Source organism: Merops nubicus, unplaced genomic scaffold (genome assembly GCF_000691845.1).
Source record: "Merops nubicus isolate BGI_N331 unplaced genomic scaffold, ASM69184v1 scaffold14635, whole genome shotgun sequence".
In the NCBI taxonomy this organism is placed as follows: Eukaryota; Metazoa; Chordata; class Aves; order Coraciiformes; family Meropidae; genus Merops; species Merops nubicus.
In genome coordinates, this window is record NW_008611714.1 from 130 (window position 1) to 10,533 (window position 10,404).

At 41.4% G+C, this 10,404-nt stretch overlaps 1 protein-coding gene across 1 annotated transcript; it reads right to left on the reverse strand.

Annotated features, from left to right (window-relative positions):
• Positions 1–379: 379 nt before the first annotated feature.
• On the reverse strand, positions 380–8,893 carry AGPAT3 (1-acylglycerol-3-phosphate O-acyltransferase 3). Its single transcript, XM_008941304.1, has 5 exons — positions 8,664–8,893; positions 4,115–4,284; positions 3,755–3,916; positions 940–1,093; positions 380–486 (listed from the first exon to the last, which is right to left on the reverse strand). Exons 1-5 carry the CDS (start codon positions 8,839–8,841, stop codon positions 380–382), a joined length of 771 nt encoding a protein of 256 aa, XP_008939552.1. The 5' UTR covers positions 8,842–8,893.
• Positions 8,894–10,404: the final 1,511 nt, after the last annotated feature.

Below are 10,404 nucleotides of genomic sequence, written 5' to 3' on the forward strand. Positions count from 1 at the left end.
CTGTTCATTTGCTGCTAATTTTGTTCAGTTTTCCGTCACCTGTACTGAACCTGCCCCTGAACAATAAAAAGTGGTTTAAACCACCACAAGTTGGTTCTCTGTTCCCAGCACAGGAAAAAAATAGACCTATGTCCTCACTACACAAAAGAGGGAAACCCTCAAAGGACTGTGTGGTCACACCCAGGTTTAAAATGTCTGTCCAGTGCTTTCTGACTTGCTGGCTGGTATCACAGGATCTCACACGAAGATGAACTGAAGCAGGGGAGAACCAGCGAGGTCTTTGTGGCCTGCAGAAGAACCTGACATTTCTCTGTAAAATCTGAATACACTTCAATATGCTAAAGCATGCATCTCAGACCTCACCTCCATCATTATACACTCACCTTACACACATATCTGCTTCATATTTCTTTCCATATAGAATTCCTAGTAAAGATGGGTTCTTGTTTCCTCTGAAATTTAGTGTTACGTCATACACTGCTGAAACTGTTGAACCAAAAAAGAAAGAACAGCTGTAAAAGCAGCAATTCTAGCAACCACATTGCCTGCATCCTTGCATTAGACAGCAACGGAGCCTTGTGAAAGCCTTTCATTCATGATGTCAGGTAGCAGAGTCCTTCACTCCTTTGTGTTTACATGTATTTATCTGTATCAGCCACCTGACGTGCCCACCTATGTACCATGTGTGTTATCAGAACACAAGATGCCTTGATGCACTAAGCAACAATGACATACATGAAAGACTTATTATTTTTGAAAACTGGTATCCGAGTTACGTGGCAATTTACAAATCAAAGGCTGACACGCTGAACACTTACTACTGCCAGCTCGTTAATCACAACGCACGTAACAAACAGCACATATCACACTGTGCTGCACAGAGCATACTGAACAACACCTCACAAGTAATGCAAAGAACAAGGAACAGCTTGCCAGCACCTGTTCCCCTGAGACACTGGACAGCAGTGGTGAAACCTTTGGTTCTGGGCAACAGGTGGTATTTCAGTTTAGGCAACCCCTTGGATTCAGCTACCTCCATACTGATACGATGCTTGGTCTCTGTGAAACGAGTTCCTTCACAGTACAGGAGAAACTAGTACGAGACAAGAAGCAAAAGAAAGGACATCTTGAGATCAAAAGAAACTAAGCAGAATACTGAAAATTTGTGTAAGGTAAACATCCATCCATGCATGCGCACACACTCAATTGACTCAATCATTAGGTGTTAGGCATTAGCAACACCTCACAACTCATTTACAATTATATTTAATTTTAACAACACTGGGACCAAATTTAAGTGACAAGAGGTCTAAATCATTACACTTGAAACATTTACTTAAAGCAATAAAAATTCCTGAAGGCTTTGGCTGGCAATGAACTAATCTACAAATTAAAAAAAAAAAAAAAAAGGCAATCCAATATCAGTGCACGACAACTGTATGAAAGAATATGTACTAATCAGTAGCTACCTCATTTAAAATTTGTACTGTACAACCAGAACTATTCAAATACAGGTTTGTTTTCACAAATCTTTTCTGATTTTTTTTCCCTTGCTCTGGCATCATTTGTGTTCATAAAAAATGGTGCCTTTCCCTAAAACCTTTACCTTGTTCATCTTGTAAGGCACCAATCTGTGGTATCCTGAGTAACTATCAAGGACTTAAATTCCCCCGATACTGCCTCTAAGCAGCACAAAACATTGATCTGTCCTTCTCCAGACTCTATATTGCCTGTGTTCTAGTTGCGAGAGAGGCCAGAAGCAACTCGAAGCCAAGATCAGACAAACAAAGCTCTCCTGATGGCCCTAGGGTGAATTTTTCTTTAACCCCTGCCTTTTTGAAAGGTGGGTATCATTCCTTATGTGTCAGCAATGGAAATATTGCTGCATTTGAAGGTACAAACCTCGGCATACAAGCAATGGAAGGGGACTATGTCAGGCTGCTACTCCTCTCTCAGAGCAGGATCACGCAACGCTGCAACGTTGCAGTTCAAAGGACTCGTTAAATGCCTCTGCTATTTGTCAGCACTCTTGTTTGACTTTCTCTGTAGTGTATCCATCTACTGTGCCCCACCAGAAGGCAAGTTAAATGGAAGCTGAAACTGCAAAGCCAGGGCCAGAAGGGTCAGACCTGCCAGAGCTGAGGTGCTCTCACTGCGAAGTCCTGCCACCTTCATTTGGCCCTTGAGGGTACGTTCATCATGAAATCCTGACCAAGCACCACCACTCACCACACGGTGAGGACAGCACAAGGAACACCCCAATCTCAGCCCTAGTCTCCAATGCAAGCTCTTTCCTGTACACCAAATTGTCACCCTCTTCTACCCAACGGTGCAGCGATCCCTCTGGGCCAAAGAAGCCAGCGAGGTGCAGAATGTGCTGCAGTGCACGTGTGAGGAAGGCCTCACGAAGGAAGGCTGCACAGGCAGCCCTAACTGTGGCATTTAGAATGCACAAAGATTAGGAAATTGATTTACTCGAGTCAATTTTAATCATGATTTAAAATTACCAAGCAGGAAGTCTTGATTTAAATAATCAATGCTAACTATGTTTTGCATTTATATTTTCTAGTTGTTTTCCCAAGAGACTAGTACTTGGTTCTCAATTGTAGGATCATTAAAATGTATAGATTTGCAACTGAAGTGCGGTTGCAAGATTTTTCAATTGGTAGAGTTTCTCCTTTTTTTTTTTTTCCCAGCACTAATCAAGAGGACATTAAATGTAGTTTGTATCCATATATTCAAGCAATTAAGCAGTTTAAACTACATTATCCAGATTCTTATTTTTACTAGCTTTGTAATGACAGAAAATCACAAATGACGCATTCACCATGTACTATTTAAGGCTTACTACTTAACTACTCATTTTAACAAGCTGTACTGGATAATCTAGAAAAAAATTACTTAAAATGCACAAAAAGCCTCTTAAGATGTTTTATGAGCAAAATAACTGTACATTACATGTGCTGCTATAAGAGCAAACCAGTAAATTTATCAGAACATTTGCTTTCAAAGCTAGAAGAAGGTTAACAGGTTGAATATACCATGGAGTTGCTACAGTAAAAATCTAACAACATTGCATGTAGTGAACCATAGATGCTTCGCCCTTGACTTCAAATAATATCAAAATAAAAAAGAAAAGTGTAACTGCAAGTGCAGAGGTAAGTTTGCCCTATGTTCTCATAAAGATTTTTGGGGAAACCTGCAATTTCAAAATTAATATACTAACAAGAATTTTCTCTCAAAATCCATGGTCTGTGCATCCTCAACTCCCCTCCACCCCACCCCACCCCCGATTCAATCACTTCTCCAGAAAAGACTTTTTTTTTTTTTTCCCTTTTTTAAGTGTCTTTTTAGCCTACCTCAGAAAATACATCCTAAGGTTACATGGATTTAGCAGTAAAATGCATTGTTGTTTTGGGGTTTGTTTCTTTCTTTCTTTAAGGTAGAAGTAAGTTCAGACAAAATGAACAAATACAAGCCTGACTTAAAAATTATCATCAAGCTTCAAATCAGCTATGCAAGTTTCTGAACTGCTTCCTAGATGAATTCCCTTACCAACAGGCAAACAGAGCAACATTTTATCAGCATATCCCAAAAGACCTCCTGAAACATAGCACAGGTTTTCCTTGACAACACTTGAGCAAAACAGTGAGCAGAGTGTCTCCTGATACATAAAAGCTACAGCACCATTTAAGTATCTTTGTCACCATTTCATTACTAGCAGTTGACACTGGAGGAAGAACTCAACACTTACCCACATATACTCAGGGTAATCAGCCAAACGTTTCAATCCTTCAATAACCGTATCTCTGTCTTCTTCCCATTTCCTTTTGCAGAAAACAATCTCAAGGAAGTACCACGTCCAGCCAATTAGGGGCACATATAGTAGCTCTCTCTTAGCAAGAACTTTGGAACTCTTGGAGGAAAACAAAAATAACAATCCAAAAATGTCATTTGCTGATTTGTACAACGAGATCAAACACAGACATTAAAGTTCAGATGACAAAAAGTGGATAGCTATAGCTGCAAACTCAAATGCAAGAAAACTATGTGCATGGGTGTTAAAGAGACCTATCATCCATCAGGTGAAGGGAAAGCTTACAGCCCCACATACCCCTAGCACTCCGAAGCGCTCTGTCATAGTCCAGCCACACAAGAAGTCAATTTCAAAGTTGTGATTCAAGATGATGATGACGTGTTCTTTCCCAAAGGTGTTCACTGTGGCTTCGTCTGAGAACAAGGTGCACTCTGTGCCTGACCACCATTCCAGCAGCATGACCAACTCTAACAAACATGATGGAGAGAGGAGTTAGGGGTACCACTTACAGAAAGCATTTAGAGTTTCATCTCCAGTCCCATTCAGTGCTCAATCTCTTCTAACTCTCAACAACACTGTTACCTTTTCAATCCAACCCAGTAGAGGTGAAATGAGAGCTTGGATAGCTGTAGACCAAAACACATCGCCATCCGTAAGCAGTAGTTAGGGCACTAGATATATGCATTATGGATAATTTAGCAAGTTTATACCAGTGACAAGTCTAGGCATTATACTATGAATGTGAAATTTCATGATCACTGGAAAATAAAACACAAAACTTTGTGCCTGTAAATAGACAGCCAAGCTGTTGATTGCTCCACTAAATGAGTACAGTTTCTCCCTGGTGGAACAGGAATTATGCACGGACGCAGCCTAATGCTTTTACTCAACATGAAACAAGCTTTATGGAGGTAAACAGACCAATAGAAAGCTTTTAAAGGGCTACAGTGCCACACATCTTCTACAATAGATTTTAATATTAGAACACAGGACTCTAATTGTCCTGTATTACAGTCATCAACACAGAGTCAGAAGCACGAGAGAATCAAGCTAATCTATCAAAATAACCAGGCAAAGACAGGAATGGTAAATTGTATCATTTTTTTTTACTGCAAAATAAAGAATGAGACCTTTCGCCTTTGTCTTCTCCAGCTTTGCAAAATCCCAGCATCTCCCTTACACTACCCTGAACATTTCTTGTCACCCACTCTTCTAATTTTCCACCTCCCCTTTTGTCATCTTGAAAGAAAAGTCTTTCCACTTAAATTCAGCACGCACTGAATGTAGTTGCTATGGTTAGCCTATTTCTCTCAGTACAACAACACAGATGGAAGGCATTTCTTGTATCATGGGACGGCTATAAAAAGTATGAGAACAGTTCATTCTCCCCATAGGAAGATTTGCTTCCATGCAAACTGTAGCCATTGGTATTTTCTCATGTCAATGAGATATGGATGAAATCAAGATTTTGTTGCACGAATATGGCAGTTCAGAAGTTCAGCTCTACTCACTCTACTATTACAAACTTGCAGGGTCAAAACTGGAAGGTGCCCCCTTGGTTCTCTACATCAGGCTCTGCCACACGGTGTTTCAACTTCCCATTGGGAGGCCCCAGTTTTGAAATGCAGCAGTGCCTTCCTGCACAAGGGCTTCTGACCAGTGGGATCAAAACAGGGTAATCTATCCATACTACTAAACAATGGCACGTCAAATTGTGCACCACATCAGAGAGAAGACAAACTAAGTATTTAGGTGAATGATAGGGAAAACAAGTCCTGGTCTGCTGAAGATACATGGCTTCTCTAGTACTCGTTTTTCCACTTGTATTCCCTGTTAGTCTCATTCTCTGGAGATTCTCAAAACCCTCCTGGATGTGGTTCTGTGCAACCTGCTCTAGGCGAACCTGCTTCAGCAGGGGAGTTGGACTAGATGATTTCCAGAGGTCCTTCACAACCTCTACCATTCTGTGATTCTGTGTAACCACTAATCCAGCAGGTTATTATTCTCCTGTATCATTTTCAAGACTCACTCATTTGAAGGATGACAAAGTTATGCAACTTGCTGATCAAGAAAGCATAACCCAGGTCAAGTGGAAATACAGCAGAGGAAAGACAGCAGAGGAAAGACAGAATAATAAGTTATACCAACTAGCATTTTCTAGCATTGCTTTCCAGCTTTGTCTCCTTTGTGAATGCTGTGATCACTTACCTTTCTTGCTCTGGTGACCCTGGCTCAGTAAAACAGGAAAGAGGACAGCAAAAGTGTCCTCAGTTGAAAGCTATGCTCTTCCAAGCAGGTGGCCAGGAGAATGGAGTACTGGTACCAAGCACAGAGTAGTACTCTGAACATTTTGCCCCTTCTGTTGCTGTCTATGTACTAAGAAGGAAAATCTCCAGTACCTGCTACAGTTGCTGTATTTTCTTAAATAAAATGGGTGTGCTTCCTCTTCAAAAACAGAAAAAAAAAAATTCTGCAGCTGCAAGCACAAATTATTTTTCTGCAGACCATTTCTTGTACCATTCACTCTAAAACAGCGGAGGAAGCTCTGCTTAGAGATCTGCCAGAGTGCCTACAGAGAAAGCGGGGTTGATGAGATAGAGGAATTAACACAAGGGAAGAGATTTTCCTTCACAAGCGTATTGATAAGTGATGTAGTTATAACTGGGAGTGGGCTCATTTCCCTTTTTTTCAGTGTGTGTGTTACAGCTATTTTGTATGGCACCAATCCTGTCAGTGCTTAGAGCAAGCTCATCCTTCCAAACAAAGAGATGGCAATACTTGTGCTGCTTGGGATGCTTCCTGTAGAGGACAATCAACACCTTGAAACAAACACAGCAAGCCTCATCCTGAGGCCGGGGTTCCCACACACCAAAGCAGGCAGGTTTATGACTTCAGGAGACATCCAGAAACGAAGCAAACAAGAGGCAGAGAGCACCTCTCAGTTTAAAGTACCAATGTTAGAGAGATTATTTCTGCAACCAGACTAAACCGAATGTGCTGTGCTCTCCAAAGGCATGAGTCATCTGAAAGGATCTGATGGAGGACACCATGAAGTGCAGACTACTCATCATGAGTTACAAGTGCTGCATGTTGAGGTCAGAGCCCAGCAGATGTTTTTATCCCAAACAAACATCTGCCACAAACACCAGATAGACTACCTCCTTCCCCTTCTGAAGCTGTGCTATACGTGTTTGAGAAGAGAAAGATTAGGAACAGAGTGCAGTTTTCAGCAGGCTATGATATGTAGCTAGATGCACGATCGCCTGCACATATACCCCTGCACATCAATCCCATGCCCGACGGGCAGAGCATCTTCTGTTACAGACAGCTCTGACCCAAACACCCTCAGCTAAAACTGGACAGCTTGGACTAAGCCAGCAAAACACAGCATCCAGAACAGAATGCCAACCTACAGGTTCATTACCAAAAGGCGTCCACATAATGAAATACATTTCATTATGAATAGCAACGTTTGAACTGCTGCTTTTACACGACTTACTTAATTCATTATAAATCATAGTTGAAGGGCATCTTATGTCAGCTCTTCCATTACAAGCCAGCAGCACTCTGCAATCCCATATAACATTTACGTTCATTTTCACAGATTAATTTCTCAATCATTTAATTTAGAATGGGCTATACACAAGGGGTTATCCAAGGCACAACCCAGTTACCTGCTCAGCTTCTTCAAGGCTTTTTGAGCAATAGTGTAGGTTATTTCCATTGTATACAAGATCTAAGATAACGGCATTTAAAATGTGATTTTTTGATGCACAATGCTAATTTGCATAAATCAAGAGTTTAAACCTACAAGCCCTACAGGCACAAGCAGCTCATATCCTCAGAAAAGACAGATTATTAGTGCAACAACAGTTATCGGGATGAGATCAGATTCTAGATATTAAAAGCACATTAAGAAATTCCTACAAGCAAATGAAAAAAAATCCCCATATACTCCCACTCCTCTCTAACCAAGCTAATTTTGAACTTTGCACTTAAAATTTCTTCCATGACAATACCTTTTCTCCTGACAGTTTGCCTGACACTCTCTATTTAATTTCCTTTCTCCTGTGCTTTTCAAACAACTTTCTCAGGACAAAAACACACAGGAAGGACAAGGACAACGAGTTTAAAAAGAGAACAGACTTCATATTTGGAGAATTTTTGTTGGTGGTACTTCACATCGATGATTTAAGAAATGTGGTTGCCTGTCAGTGGACTGCTCAGTTGTAATTTAAGCACTCATTCAGGTGACTCAGTTACCCAAAGTGGGAGTTGGATGCTGAGTTGAGCAGTAAGGTAAGTGGCCATGCATACTGGGAGGGGATAGAGAATGGAAACAAATTAGATGATTCAGTGCTGAAACAGGAGGTGACATTAGGACTTCTAAACATTCATTTCAGAAATCTAATCCCCTGTTAAATTATACGAGGAGGAAAAAAAAGCCATCCACAGGGAGGAAGTTTTGCACAGGCTTGAAAGAGGAGAGCAAATTAGCTGCACTTTATTGCAGAGCTATCCCACAGGCAGAAGAAGAGAGTGACAAATTGCTCACAGGAGGAGACACCATCATGGCAAATGGATGCTGTAGGGTGTAAGAGGACTCTGAAGTCATCACACAGTTCAGCTATAGAGAAATCTACACTAGATCCTTTAAGACATACAGCTTTCTCTGCAGACCTCACAGTTGACTCGGGCTCCTAAGGAAATGGTCTCTTGTGTCTCTGTGTGTGTATATGTATACAGGCATATGTATTTTTTCTTTCATTAAAAAAAAAAAAAAAAAGGCAACAAAAGCCTGTCCCCTCCCTACCCGAGCCCTCCCATCCCCTCCAAGCATACTCACGGCTCCAGAGCGAGTAGGCAAGGCGACAGTTGACTCGACGATAAAACTGCTTGTTTATGGGCCAGAGGACTAGCGTGCATAGTTGAATGAAGTTAATGATCAGTCCACTCACAACAAAGACGAACCCAATGAGGAGGTGAACTATGAACTGGGTCTTCAGAAAGGCAATGAAGCCCATGATAACCACTCAGAAGCGTGTGCAAGGGCCGTCGCTCAGAATAACTGTCCTGAAAGAGAAAGAAAAGGATGAAATGGAGACGGGATTTACAAGCCCTGAGGGAGCAAAGCCAGAGTGCTGAAAACAGTCCATGCAACTTCAGCAATAGGAACCCAACTCAGTAAACACCCTGCTCTCCCAGCCTGCCTCGTTCAGGTCTTCGCACAAACTACTGATAGTGCAAATCACTTCCAAAAATAGCAAAGAATCATTATTTACAATTTACAGTCTACAAAGATGATTATTGTTTGCTGAAGACGACACTCTCACCTCTCTTCGAACAGACATCATGTAACTGGACTTAGTGCTGGGAGGAACACAAAGCCCTGCAGTTGAGCCCTGAGCAGTCAACAAGCTGTATCATGACTGCTGTGCCTTCAGGGTACAGTCACAGTTTCATGATCAATCACAGCAGTTACCATGGGGGGAAAAGCAAAATTACAGAAAAACCTTAGGATACATAGTAGTACAAAATTTATCTGGAAAGGGCTTTGGCCATACTTATACCAGGTGCAGAAAGATGGGTTAGGTTTGGACCAGCAGAAAGTCACAGCAGCTTAGACAAATCTGATCCAATACAAATCCTGCCAGTACAAAGTTAATACAACAAGATGTATTTACCAAACCACCTGCCTGAGTTTATTCCAAACCTTATGTTGTCTGGCACTGGCCTTTTTGACCCGTTGTGTACTATCCATACAACTAGGCCAACCAGGCTGTCAAACCAAAGCTTCAAGGTCCCCACCCAAAAACTAAAAGCATGACCATGATTTTCTGCCACAGCCAAAGCTTGCTTACAATAGCTATGCTCAGTTTTTACAAGTGTTGCAAATGACCAAACCAACCAGTAGATGGTAACAAATACGTTTGACAAGTCAAGCATCTGAGTATGATGCAGAATTTCCCAATGCTCTAAAACAAGGTACCTGCCAGTTGTGAGGAACCTAACCATTTTCATTTGCCATCCACTGACAGTATAGCACTATTTAAAAAAACTCAACAGCAATTTTACTTCTGAAAGCTTTTCTACTCTCTCATCTACAAACCAGGTACTGCCTTTCAAGGGACAGTGTCTAGCTTTTGCACAACTGTGGTCTCGTTGCATCATTAGCAATCTACCCACTTCAGGAGCACATCACAGAGAAGAAAAAAAAGTCTGTTTCAGTATAGCCAGCATTGTGCCTACCACAGAAAGCAAAGCACAGCAAGTTGAGTAAGCCAATATTGAAGCTTATGACAAATAGTCTAAATTCTCCCAATGTTTTCCTGTAAAAATGGTAGAAATGGTTCTTCCAATAATAAATTACTCTAAGTACAGATCTTGGGAAGCAGAGACATCTCTTTAAGAAGAAACAAGTGGAGACCCTCCTCCCTCTCCCTTCCCCAAAGGGCTGCAGGGAACGGTTGTCTCATACAGGCTGCACCTGAATAGGTGTGCCGTGTGGGAGGTAGCCACACACTGTTTGATTCCTCGACACAGCAATGGGCACATTGATCTTTTCCACTGGCATGTTCTTCAAGTCA

Excerpts from the sequence above, each read along its gene's own strand:
- AGPAT3 (XM_008941304.1), bottom strand. The coding sequence starts at position 8,841 with ATGGGCTTCATTGCCTTTCTGAAGACCCAGTTCATAGTTCACCTCCTC. Across the intron at positions 4,285-8,663 it reads TGCCTACTCGCTCTGGAGCC|AGTTGGTCATGCTGCTGGAA; the intron begins GTGAGTATGCTT and ends CATGTTTGTTAG. Across the intron at positions 487-939 it reads CCAGTGTCTCAGGGGAACAG|TTTCAGCAGTGTATGACGTA; the intron begins GTGCTGGCAAGC and ends TTGGTTCAACAG.